This window comes from Vigna unguiculata, chromosome 7 (assembly GCF_037176805.1).
Source record: "Vigna unguiculata cultivar grain cowpea cultivar isolate G323 ecotype 2 chromosome 7, ASM3717680v1, whole genome shotgun sequence".
Lineage (NCBI taxonomy): Eukaryota > Viridiplantae > Streptophyta > Magnoliopsida > Fabales > Fabaceae > Vigna > Vigna unguiculata.
The window spans coordinates 43551801-43565747 of NC_140798.1; the positions used below are offsets into that span (position 1 = coordinate 43551801).

General features: G+C 32.8%; 2 protein-coding genes across 5 annotated transcripts; both read right to left on the reverse strand.

Moving 5' to 3' along the window:
- Positions 1-3809, reverse strand: LOC114189807 (cysteine synthase-like). Of its 3 annotated transcripts, none has more exons than XM_085675666.1 (11): positions 3667-3809; positions 3144-3197; positions 2919-3028; positions 2740-2797; positions 2196-2459; positions 1975-2112; positions 1788-1839; positions 1259-1359; positions 638-697; positions 408-488; positions 1-243 (listed from the first exon to the last, which is right to left on the reverse strand). In XM_085675666.1, exons 2-11 carry the CDS (start codon positions 3183-3185, stop codon positions 151-153), a joined length of 999 nt encoding a protein of 332 aa, XP_085531792.1. In that variant the 5' UTR covers positions 3186-3197; positions 3667-3809; the 3' UTR covers positions 1-150. The 3 variants fall into 3 exon arrangements, with proteins under 3 accessions (XP_085531792.1, XP_027934305.1, XP_085531791.1); XM_028078504.2 differs by having other exon boundaries at positions 1259-1338; positions 3604-3760; XM_085675665.1 differs by having other exon boundaries at positions 3604-3760.
- Positions 3810-9411: 5602 nt separating this feature from the next.
- On the reverse strand, positions 9412-12317 carry LOC114190403 (FRIGIDA-like protein). 2 transcript variants are annotated; one of them, XM_028079270.2, is made up of 4 exons: positions 11309-12317; positions 11042-11217; positions 10422-10448; positions 9412-10313 (listed from the first exon to the last, which is right to left on the reverse strand). In XM_028079270.2, exons 1-4 carry the CDS (start codon positions 12201-12203, stop codon positions 9807-9809), a joined length of 1605 nt encoding a protein of 534 aa, XP_027935071.1. In that variant the 5' UTR covers positions 12204-12317; the 3' UTR covers positions 9412-9806. The 2 variants fall into 2 exon arrangements, with proteins under 2 accessions (XP_027935071.1, XP_027935072.1); XM_028079271.2 differs by lacking the exon at positions 10422-10448 and having other exon boundaries at positions 11309-12316.
- Positions 12318-13947: the final 1630 nt, after the last annotated feature.

The following is a 13947-nucleotide window of genomic DNA, read 5'->3' on the forward strand; positions in this document are numbered from 1 at the left end:
TTAAGAGAATAAAAACCATAGATTATATTCCACGAAAAAGTGCCATTCTAAATAATTTCAGAAGCCTTCTTCATAAGTAAAAAAATTTCCTTTATTTTCTTCTGAAGTAGTGTTTATTTGAGAATTGCAATTTGAATCCGCCACTTGAAATCAGGATTCAAAAGTAAGGCTTTCAGCTTCCCGTCTGACTGATTCAAACAGCACAGAGGACAGGTACCTCTCACCAAAGCTTGGGAAAATAACCTGTACATAATCAAAACAGAACTGTCCGCTAAGTGAAACTTAAAATAATGCTCATTAATCTCAGTTGTCATCCATCAAAACTAAACAAACAATCCATTGACCAAAAACATGGGATTATGTTGCAAGTTCTTGACAGACATTTGTAGAGAAAGAGATCAACTTACAACAACTAGTTTTCCAGCATTTTCTGCTCTTTTTGCTATCTTAATGGCAGCTGCTGCTGCAGCTCCAGATGATATTCCAACCTACAGTAATATTTCAAGTATAGATTCAACAAACTGTACAGGTATTATACAATAAATTTGTATCCAAAATCATAAAAAGAGACAAAATAGATAGGCATCTATTAGAGGAATAGGCTCAATCATTGCTGTTTTAGAGGTTTAGAACTTACGAATAGACCCTCTTTAAGTGCAAGAAGCTTTGCAGTTTCTATTGCTTCATCACTTGATATCTGCCAAATCATACATCCATTGTTAATAAATCTTAAACTGTTAGAAATGTCCAAAAAAAATCGCAAAAACAATGAGAAATAGAGCTAACGAGGGTGCCATTCAAAATTTTCCCAACTCAGGACTTGTGTATGGAAGGAGAGAACCATTGTACTTTGTAGGACAATTATATAGCAGAAACTATAACTGAATGCGCACCATTACTTCCTTACTACCTTCATTTGGTACCCAAAAAAATAATAAACAATATACACCTAAACATGAAATACCTCATTTAGTTGCAAAAATCGGCTTTGCTCAAACCAAAGTGGGCACAATGCAACAATATCAGCAAATTGATATTAAAACAAGAAACACCCATTAGCAAACCCATGTAAAAAGAATTTTACGTTATTTGTCAATCATCATATGAAATAATAAATAGAGGAGTTTTCACATTGTTTCCCAAAACTGTGCTTTTCGTTTCCAAACAACTTCAGAATAAGGTTATAATATTTCCTTATGTATTATTCTGTTAAGCCTTGAAAAACATAATGACTATTCAAAAGGCATTAAAAGCTTACTTGAACTACTTCATCTAAGAGACTAACTTCCAATACTCCTGGGACAAAACCAGCACCAATCCCTTGAATCTTGTGTGGACCTAGATGTTCACAATGGCAATCTGCTTATCAGCAACAGTTAAAGAACATGTTCTTATCTCAACTCTCATTTTTTATTATAAAGAAAAACCATTCAGCGTGTAAATAGGTAATTACCAGAGGGAAAACAAACAGGAAAACGTACAGGGACAGACTAATAAAATTCCGTAGGGACACAAACAATCAATGTTCTGCTGAATAAATAAAACTTGTGGCAATCTTCTTGTAATAATAATACGAGTACGCAGATCAAGACAAAAAAACAGTTCTGCTACAACAACTTCAATACAATCTCTACTTTAATTTCTCACGCAATCTTCCAATAATGAATAAATAGAAAACTAAACAAAAATCAACTGCCCAACATTTTTGTGGAGGAGTGCAAAATATTTCAAATTGAACATTTTGTCAGTTTTCGTCACAGTGGAGCAAAGAATGTGTAAATACTCACCAGGTTTTCCTCCTGAGAGCACTGGACTTTCAACTGGTTCCACACCATATAGCTTCATAAAAATAAAATGAGTACATAAATATATAAAACTGTAAACCATAGCCAAAATATATGGCTCCATTCTCAGGAAAAATTACATGCACAGTTCTATTAAATTATATTTAAACATACAAATTTAAAAACTAACCTTTATATTATGATTCTGCTCTTTAAGAAATTTTCCTGCACCAGTTATGGTGCCACCAGTTCCTATACCACTAATAAGTGCATCAACTTCCCCTCCTGAGCCTTCCCATATCTCTGGGCCTGTAGTTTCATAATGTACCTTCAAATTCAATGATAACAAAATGTGTCACCCAAGTTGTCAAGCATTCACTGCTGCAGTTACAGAACAAATTTGTAGATTACCTTAGGATTGGCAGGGTTTTCAAATTGCTGAAGTATATAGGCATTGGGAGTCTTAGCTAATATCTCTTCAGCTTTGTGAACTGCCCCTTTCATTCCTTTTGCAGGATCTGTGAGAACCAACTCAGCCCCAAACGACAGAAGAATGGTTCTTCTTTCAAGACTCATTGAAGCAGGCATTGTAATTATAAGCTTGTAACCCTTCGCTGCTGCCAGGAATGCTAATCCAATCCCAGTATTCCCACTCGTTGCCTCAATCAGGGTGCTCTTCAGTAAAATAACACAACCCACATGCACCATAAATTGTACTTGTCAACTCAGGGTTACACCAAATTCATACAAACAATTTTATTTTATTTTCTCTCCTCCACTTCCTAGAAAAGTTTTAGCACAAACTAACCTAACGCATACCAGTGTTTTCATACACCTTTAAACAAATAAGTGCCGTGAGATTTAACGAAGTTCATCAATTTCATACACTAAGTTGTTTGTGACTCAAACAGCTTCACTATTGATGCTCAATTCGACGATATTTCTCTGTACTAACCTGTCCAGGGGTGATAATTCCTTTTTCCTCGGCATCAGCAATCATACTAAACGCAATCCTAAATTTAGCGTGCATATATATCATAGGAACAAAGTCATCAAGTGATTCCAAAAAACATCTGAAAGCAAGAACGAAAACTCAAGTGATTGTAGCAAGGTGAAAGAGATCGAAATCGTTACCTGTCTTTTACACTTGAGCATGGCTCCATCAATTCTAGTTTGGCAGCAACCCGGGCAACAGAACCCTCCGTGATTTTAGTCAGATATACTAATGGGGTTTTACCGATCAACTTCATCAAATAAAACAACATACATCACTATGTATACGAGTTACAAACACCAAAACACAAGGGAACAACACTTCTAAAAAAACATTAAAAATGTGATAAAAGAGCAGAAACTCACTTCTGTAACATCTTTGGCAATTCCAGACTTTTCAACTGCCATGATATCAGCTCTCTACAGTGATGGAAGATAAAAAAAGATAAATTAGTATACATATGTGCTTTAACCCGCAAAACGACCAACTTTGTGCAGTCTATCTGTGGAATATGAACTATTTCTGAAATATGAAATTCACATAGTTTCCTATTCTCTCTGGCAATTAGCCTTAAAAACACTACCACTTCAAATTCAATCAGTGTCAACAAGAACAACAAAAATCTCAACCCTTTTGGTTAAACATCTATACCTAAGTCTGATAAATATATAACTTCGGTTACAGAAGTATCTAAACTGAGGGATCTGGTTTAACTTAAAATTGTAAGAAAAAAAAAAAAAAACACAATGCAAGAACTAAATTGAACATAATTGGTATTGATAAATTAATTCCTCAGTGGTGCTGCGAATGTGATGAAGAAAAAACCTGGTTTAGATGACTAATTGGAAATTTAGCCTAATTTAGTGGAGAGGACGAAGAGTGAGCGACCTTTGGAAATGACAATAGCAGAAGCCTAGCGTGTGACCTGACTATAGTTCTTGTCCATATTAAGTAGAGATATTATTTTCTTTGTTTGAAAATTCTTCTAAAATCATTGGTTCCAGTTGAAAGATTTTGAACATTGCCAACTTCTCGTCCACATAAGTTTCAAAGAAATTGTTAAACTTATCATATTCAAACATAGATGGCTGTGATGCATGCAAAAGTAGAATGTAGCATTGGAATGGATAGAAAGAGCATTTTCAGTTTTTGTTTTATTTTTCAATTATGATCCTAAAGGATATTTGTCACACTGAATTTAGAACAAAGAAGAAGGAAAATACACTGGTGTATTTGGACGCTATTCATAATACTATCTTTCTATATTCTATTTTTTTCTTTCTTATTTTGTTTGTACTATAGAACACAGCTAAGCACGTACACATCATGATAAACACAAACATAAAATGGACCATCACTGAAGATGATTCATTTATTGAGTTAGTTTAATATTTTATTTACAATAAAAATTTATTGCATGTCAGAAATATGTTAGAACCTCGTAAAGAGTATAACAAAATAAAAACGGGGATAAAACAGAGAAAATATATGAAAAATTAATGAAAACAAAAAATATTTATTTGTTCCGATGTATTCATTTCCTGTTTTTTTTTTGTCAATCAATTTTTTTTAAAATATTTGTACAGAAAACACTTTTTTTTACTGTTGATCAGAACAAGTATGTGTTTTTATTAGATAAATCAATTCAGTTGCCAGTTGTATTATGAGTTTTTATTTTATATAATAGATTATTTAATTTGTTAAATTTTGTTAAGGGTTAAATATGTTTTTAATCTTTGAATCTTGACGTGAAATTGAGATTTGGTCCAAAATTGTGATATATTTTGGATCTCTAAATTTCAGAAATAAATAAATATAATCCTTTAATCTAATTACTTTAAGTTTTATTTTTAATGTATTTCGTTTTATGTTAAGATTAGAGTTGTTTATATCATTTGATATGTTCTTGTTTTAATGTTAGTTCAAAATTTTTATATTAACATTTGAGTTGTTTACCACATTCTTGCTTTAATGTAAATTGAAAATGCATTTGATACGTAAAAAAACTTAAAATAATTGGGTCGAAAAGAATGTATGTACTCATTCTTTAAGTTATAATTGGAACAAAAATACTATATCTAATCATTCTTTTTTATTTTGAGGACAAAAATGTATTGAAATTTTGAAAAAAAAAATTCCAAAGTTTATGGACTACAATCATATTTAATCCTTTTATTAATATTTTATACAATCACAACAATCTTATGTAGAATATTTCTTTTAATTACATGAAAATATATAATTATATTAAGTAAATAGTTTTTATCAATACGTTCTTTTATATATTCTCTTACTATTTCTTCAAATTGATTCTTCATTTTATTTTTATTAAGTTGACTTCCTTGCTTTCTATATTTGGTTTGTGTTTTCCTGTCAAACTATTTTCTGGCGTTAAAGTTACTTGTGCTTTTTATTTTCTTCATATTTTAAGAAAAAAAGTAATTTTTCTTACTTCTTGGTAATATCAAAACTATGATGTGATAAAAATTTATGGGACAAAATTTGTATATAAAAGATACAAATTGTCATTTTAGTTTTATGGGAAACGACAATGTGGTACAATAAACATGGTTGTAATGTTTAATGTATTATAAAAAAAACAATACTGACAAAAAAAATAATGTAACTAACTATATGATAATTTGTACTAACCGGTCCATTTCGGCAAGTTTTGTATGTTTGTTTGTGTATTGCCGGAAAAAATTTATGAAAATGGGTTCACTCATAAAATATTTGATAGATTATTTTTTTTTAACGCACTTCACGTAATTATAGGCAAAGAAAAATACTATGCTAAATAAAATAACAATGCCAGACAAACTAGTTACCCTTTCACACAAAATACTCAAATAATACAACATAAATCATCAATAAAGTATAAAAATAAGTTATTAAACTCTCAAATAAAATATAATAATAATAATAATAATAATAATCAACTATAAAATTCACAATAAAAATCCAATTACATAATAATAAAATGACATTCCCATTCAATTTAACGTAAATAGTACCACCAAATATTCACATTATCATAATTAAATTGATTATTATGTGCTTTATTAACTATAATACTTAATGTAAGTTTTATAGTATAATATTACTACTGCTAATAATAATAATATAGTTTCTATTATATATATGAGATTGATGTTAATTTATTCAAACAATATTTGATAAAAATATTTAATTATTTCTGGTTTAAACTTTGGCACTTTAGTTAGTTAACAATGTTATTATTATATTATATTATAAGTTATAGCTACTTAAAATTAATTAATTAAACCGATTACAGATCAATCAATCTCATCTTATCTTTGATTAATTGTGGTATGTTTGTAAATTATATCGGAAGGAAACTATGTGGAGTAAGAGACTGAAATGTTTACCTTCGTATATATTTCATAAATTTATAAACAATGTTACTCCTGTAATTAAAAACTTAAAATAGCATATATCACAAAAATTAGATGTAAGTAATAATTTAAGTTTATTAGTTAACATAAAAATAATAAATACGATGACAAAGAAAAGAAATAGTTTATAACAACAATTGTCAACTTCTTTTCAATATGACTTATATTAATATAACTGATTTATATATTTTTTGTAATGATATTAAATTTTACCCAATTAAACAAATTCAAATTTTAATAATTAAACTTAGGTTCTTTTAATTATTATTGGACCTTCGATTTACTACATTTACTATCATTATTCAAACTTACAGTACAGTTTCTTGAAAATATGTTTACTTAAGCTTTTATTTTATTTTTTTTATAAAAGAATCTTAAAAGGAAAAGAGAATCCAACTTTTTTTAGTTGATATTTTTTTGATACTATCAAAGTATCACCTTGTTCTTATTAAATTATTCAAGATGGTGAACACATACAAGTTTTTATATATATATGAAAAGTTGGCAGTAATACTTAAGAAATAAGGATATATACTTTTTTAATCTCAGCTTATTTGTATTGAATTTTATCATATATGAAAAGGGATATTCAAATTTTGAACAATATAAAATCTGAAGCAAAGCAAATCATACATAGAAATATGCAATTTTGATTTAATTCCCATAATTGGGCTTTTCAATCATGATTGGCTGAGGTTCAAGGTATGACTTCAATCAAAACAGGATCGGTTGCGCAGGCACAACATATTTTCATAAAAAAATCAATAACGAACAGTTGAATGTTTTTCAAATATAAGAGTATATGTTTCTAATCTGTCAATTTTTCTGATGAAAAAAATCTGACAATTTTATGTAATTATTTTGATATTTTTCTAAAATATGAAAATTTAGTCCGTTTTAAAAATTCATCAATTTTTAAAGTAATTAAGAAATACTAAATATGTCTTTTTTTTTAAGTTTAAAGATAAAAATATATAAAAATCTTGCCACCTTTATCTATTTTTATAAAGACTAAAAAAACATATTTTTTCATCAATATAAGAAATGATAGATTGGAACTCTTTCAAGGAAAAAAATCACTTAACTATCCGCTTGAATAATATATATTAATACTTTAAAGTTAAAAAGTAATATATATACATATATAATTAAATTATTATTATTTTGATTTTTTTTTCTAGATGCGAAAAATATTATATGATCCTAATATATTAGAGAATTTGAAATTGGAAATAGTAGAAGTTGAGTGTGAGAAGGGTAGCTAGGCTTGCTCCACATAGACAATTAGGGTTTTCACGTGAATAAATAGTTGATGTCCCCCATTAAGGTGCTACAACACTCATACAAGATGCTTCATTTATATGCGTCATTCATGTCTCTACAATACCCAATTATCGATCACATCTTATCTGTCAACTACAAAATGTGGCCACTGGGTTTCCTTTTGAATTTTGAAGCTATTATTCCTTGGTTCAGTTTTTCATCTTTCCTTGGAGTGTAAATTACGTGTTCAACTGAACCAAAATTGCTACTTCAACAACAACCTTAGATGCTAGCTAGGCCAAACTTGGAATATTTAGAAATGGAATGACAGCAATAATGTAAGCATGAACGGAGACCTTTGATGTTTCATGATATTATAAGGACCCGTGGACACCTTGCCAACTCTGCGTCTTACTCACAAAAGAACTGTCACTGATTTTGTACAGCAGATACATATTTCGCTTTTACTTCAGACTTAATCAACGTCTCTGCAACTCACATTTAGACTTGTTTTTTTATCTGTTTTCCTTTCAAGAATATTTCATTATCCCAATTCTTGATTATCCTCAGAACTGTACCCAAATTTAAATACATTGCCACGATTTATCATATAATCTGTCCTAAAATCTAAAGACATTCCTTACTAGCTCAAGCATCATGATCCACAAAACACAGTCTCATATCCATTTGAAGGATTTTGACATTAGAGAAACAAGGTTACATGAAAGATGAAGGCTGAGACTAGAAAACATAATCGGAAGTTACTATAACAGGGAATGGTCGTGAAGGACCGAGAAGAAACTGGATGTCCTCGTGGAAATGCGGAATGTGAAATCAAAGTAATCCAAAGCAAAGTATGAGTGATAAGAAAAGTGGAGTAGCAAGTTGTAACTCGACTGTGTAAGCTAGCTTAACATGTGAGAAAAGATTCCCTGCCTCCATGTGGTCTTCTTTGCAACCACCTATCTTCTGTGTTTCTTCCTACTTTTCTTGGGTTGTTGAGTAGTGTCAATACTTTTTTCCTAGGATTCATAATTGCGATCTCTTCCCTTCATATTTTATTTCAATAACAGATATAATATTCTACAGACTAAATTTAGTCGTCAATTTCTCCTACTCCAGCTTCTTTAATGTCAGCATTCTATAATAAAATATGTGAAAAATATTTGTCAAAAACATAAGAAAGCATGAATACTTTCTTCATTTAGTAAACAAGAGGATTAACTTAGAATTATTCTTTAGAAGAATGCCACAAAAGGAATGTAATAAGATACCACAGTTAAATGTGGTACTAACAAATACCGTAGTTGGGGTATTAGGAGTGCAGAAAAACTAGCCATGAAAGATTCCCTGCCTCCATAGCGGTCATTGCAATAACTGTATGTTCCGAGTGCTTTCTTCCTTCTTTTTATGGATACTCATCAAAGATTCCCTGCCTCCTTAGTGGTCTTTACTACCAACTCACGTTCTGAATGTTCTCTTCCTTTCTTTATATGGGTTATTGCGCTCAGTTTAATTAGGTAAGTAGCGTGAATGCGAATACTGTTCCTACTATTCAGGAATACATAATTGTTATCTGTTTCCTTTATTTTTTTTATCCCCAACCGATATACTGTTACTGTCACACCAAACCTCATACACATCCCTGATTTAGCTGGCAGGATTCTCCTAACTTTCCCACTCCACCTGGGTTACTCACATTCTTTTTTCTCATCTTAGGTTTTGGGGAAATAAAAAAGGTAATTGTTAGCCTGACATTATTCTCTAGTTAATCTTTCTAACATTTTATAGAAACATATATTGCATAAAAAAAACATTCTTAACATCTTAAACACATCAGCACTTCATCCAAGGGGTTAAATAGAACTATTCTTTGGAAGAATGCAATACTAAGAAACATCATCGTCCAGTAATGCGAAATCAGAACCCCTCATCAATGTAAAAAACATTCATCTCAGACAAAATTATTTCCTTTATAGTCTTTATACCATAGTCAACAGCTGCCAAGAAACAGATTACCTTTTTTCCTTTTTTGTTTTCCTTCAGTTCGATCCCAAGATAAGCATATAATGTAAACACAGTAAGTCTTTCTACAACTAAACCGAACAGTGGTTGTTGAGTTTCTGATGTTTCTTGGCCGTCCTAGTTACTTTCCACAATCACCTAGTACTATGGGATCAACATTAGAAATACAGCTTATCCCCACGCAGAGCAGGAAGTGGGACAGTAGTTATAATTAACACACAGAACTGCTACCGTTAAACGGTTAGTGATTACAAACAACATTGCGAAAGTAAATTTGATCAAGGTCGTCATATCAGTGGTTACCATCTTCGAGGGTTGTCATTTCTATCGGTAGTAAGCCTGCTGATAAGTGGGTGCCAAGACATTTCCATAGCCACCATATGCAGGATAGTTCATGGGAGCCGCTGGGTAAGATCCTGCAATAGCTGGTGCAGGCTCAGGCGAATAAGCAGCATAAGGATTTGCCGGGGGACTTCTGCTGCCATACATGTGGGGTGGGGAAGGGTATGGTGGAAGAGCAGCTGGGTATTGCCCGTGTGATGGAGACCTAACAAATGTAGGAGCAGCAGGGAAAGATGATACATACGCATTAGTCAAACGCCCAGCTTTGGCTGGTGGCATTGGACCTCCATTGCTGTTGCTTGCTCGAGTTCTCTTATTGGCAGGAACAGCAGCCGGTTTCCTTTTCTCGGTCTTCACTGTCTTCACCTTCTCCAACTGTTCAAGTCGCTTCTTCAGATTTTCTGGAGGGAAATCAGCCTCAAGTTTGTATTCTTCGATGCATTTAATCACAGCCCTGAGTGCAGACTGCTCTTTCCTTGCAGCTAGGTACTGCCAATTTCATTCAACACAGAAAAAAACAAAATGATCGTTAATATATTAAACCCATCACTTCTAATAACTCAAGAAAACAACACCACACAAATAGAGCGCTTTTACCATTTCCGGCCCTTTTTTATCTTCCAACTAACCAAAGAAGAAAAACAAATAGATGAGAAGAATCAGAAATCAGATCAGTGTCTAACCAAGTACCAACACTAAGACCCTGAAAGATATCACCACTCTCTTCCCCTATCAGAAACTGAATCCTAGGCATATTCTTTCTAATAAGCTGCATCCTCTGTCTATACAAAATAAACCAAAAATAGAAACGTGCATCAAGTACCAACTACACATTCACAGACAATCTCGTCGAGCATAAAAGAAAAGGCAGTTCAGCCTCCGCACGTTGACCTAGAAAGGGCGGGTTTGGATAAACTACTCCATAAGCTTTTCTAAATGAACGAAATAATATGAATTAAACTACTTCCTTATGAGCTACAGCTAACTTGTTTCTTATGAATTAAACAACTTCCTTATGAATTAAACTTATTTCTCATAAAAGTTCTCACATTTAATTTCTCCACTTCTCCAGATGTTGAGCTTAGAAAATAACTAAACTTCTTTTTACCCTGTTATTTTCATCTGATACAAGTGTTTCTAGAAGAGTTTTACTCGTTCAACAACTCAACCAAACCAACCACACACAAAGACGTTAAAAACAAAAAGGGGAAAAATACCGCTGCTCGGCCTGCATTATTAGGATCTTCCAAAATAGAAGCCGCAACTTTCTTAGCATCCTTGAGAAAAGACTTCAACAAGGGAACAGGAGGAAACTTATCCACAAGACCCACTTCATATGTAAAATGAACTGCATCAAGCTGCTGCCCTTTGCTGATCAACTCTTCAATCATATCTAAAAACAACACACGCAAACACAACATTTTCAGCAAACAAATAACAAATCCACAAAATGAATTTGCGTAGAACCGTAATTGTGACTATACCAGGCATTTGCTGAGTAAGACCAAGCGAAAGCGCGAGCTTCGGCATCTGTTTCCTCCAAGCGGAAGCAATAACAAGCTTCCGGTACAAATCCAAGTCCTCGTTCTTGACAATCCCGAAGGTAACCACGTGCTGCAAGAAGGTGTGGACGTCAGGTGTCTTCACGTTTTCCGCGCCGCCACGCTCCTCCAGGCTGGCCTTCCAAGTCTCCGCTATCTCCGTGGCATGCTCCTTCACGGTGGGGGTGACCAACAGCCTCGATTTTCCGATGACCGGGTCGACGACGACCGGAATCAGAGACTCGAGGACAAGGACGCAGGCCCAGCCTAGGTCGTGACCGGGCTTCTCCCCTCTCTTGTCGACCGGAAAGACCTCGGAGATGGCCTCGAGGACGAATTTGGCCGGATCGACGCATTCGGCAAGGGCGACAGGGACCTCGGCGCGTAATCCATCGAGCTCCTTCTTCTTGGCGCTGAGGAAGGTCCAGAAGCCGAAGGCATCCATACGGAGGCAGAAGGACTTGAGTTTGAGGACGAGGCCGGTGGCGTCGTCAACCTCGCCGGCGTCGTCGTCCACGTGGTCGTCAAGGAAAGAGGATAGGGCAGCGGTGCGGCGCGTGTCGAGCGTGCGGAGGGCGATCTGGAGAGTGGCGTCGAGGGATGTTTCACGGCGGTCAAGAAGGCGGAGGGAGTCAGAAGTGGCGGTGTCGAGTGTGCGCATCTTGCGTTTCAGAGCTTCAGATTTGTGCTTGAGGTCCTCCTCGAGCGAGGAAAAGTGGTCGGAGAGTTCCTTCCAGAGGAGGGTGCAGCTGGTCATGAGAGAGGTTTGGCGCTGGAACTCGTCGAAGCTCGGCTGAGTCAACTCGCTCAACTCGCCAGGATCGGGGATGGACCCCATGGTTGCGAACTCTAGAGAGAACACACGAAAACCCTACCTCGCTCGCTCACTCACTCACTCACTGCGTTCAATCAATCAGAGAAGAAAGAAAGAATGAAAGAAGGAACGAAGCAAAGAGTAAAGGTGGTGGTGCTAAAATGAAATGAAGAGTGAGGGAAAGAGCCTGTGCTGACGTGGATGGGTAAGGTGGAGACACGTGTTGTCGTTGTCTGAAAAAGGTGGTTGAGGGGCGATGCTACAATGCGCTAGGTGTGCGTACTGGGAAACCAACTAGGCCAGCTTGATATTAGTTTCTATAAATTATTTATTTCACTTTTCAAAATACGATAAAACAAACACACATATCGCTATATATAGTATATACCTGTTTTCTATATATCTGCTTTTAGATAATGTTTCAAAACTCAAATATACTCTTTTTATACAAGTTTATGTACTGTATTTTAATTAGAGATTATTATGAAAATAAATTTCTTTACTGTTAGTACAACATTTTCACATTAATAATGGTATTAATATTAAAGTCAAATAAATAAAAATGTTTAAAGCAATGTTTTCATACATATTTCATATTTTGGTTTATATTTTTTCTTTTTTCTGTATAACTTTTCGTACCTTTACTTTAAATTAGCGGTATTCAAAGTAGATTTTAATCATATATATTGTGTAATTGATGGGTGTTGATGTTTCATGCATAATTTTTTCTTTTAAATATTCGCTTGTTTTATTTTAAAATCCACACGGTAGAAATGATTAAACTGTGTTGAAACCAAATTTATAAATAAAACAATTTCATAATTCCGTACAAGTCCTTTATTTTGATAATCATAAAATAATAGACAGCAAAGTTATTAATTATAGTATATTTATTGATTATAAATATTCCTACCAAGACAACTTGACTTGTGATCACATATTCAACCATATGCTCACCGCATTCAATTAATCTATTTTTATTTTATCAAATTATTTTATTTAATTTATTAACTTTTTTCGTTATCTTTAATTCTATAATAACTATCAAAATATTACATTGTATAATAAAAATAAAATATAAATGTTGCAATAATAATTAAAAATCATAAAGTTACTTTGATTTGTTTGACTTACATAACCATTCCTTTCAGCTAAAAGAAAATTTATATTTATGCACGCAGGAAATAACTAAATTAAAAAAAAAAAAGTCTATTGATTGAGAATGTATATATTTGAATTGATATGACATTATATTCCTCGTATATATAGATAAAGTTTTCAGTTTATTAAGATTTGCTCATTAATTCCAAAGTTATGAAATTATATATGAAAACAAAACAAAACTATTTTATTAGTTTCACAATTGGAAAACCAACGTGTAAAACTCATCTAATTTATTTTTACGAATCTGATTTAGACTGTATTACTATTTTATTTTTAATAATGTAATGTGGGAACGATATAATTAATAAAATAAAATAGTAATACAGTTTAAGTCATATATATATATATATATATATATATATTAAAAGTTATCTCAAATTTTCTTATCATGTCTTCGTTTTTTATCAAAGGTTTCATTCTTATTTTATCATTGTTTTAATAGCAATGTAGGTAATATACGATAGACAAATAAATTTTACATGCAAAAGAAAAAGTTATATAAGAGGTTTTATATGGCTGAAAATAAGAAGGTAATCTTGAGAGACATGAATTATGTTTATAATAGTAAACATTTAAGTTGCATTTTTAAATAGAAATACAGGTG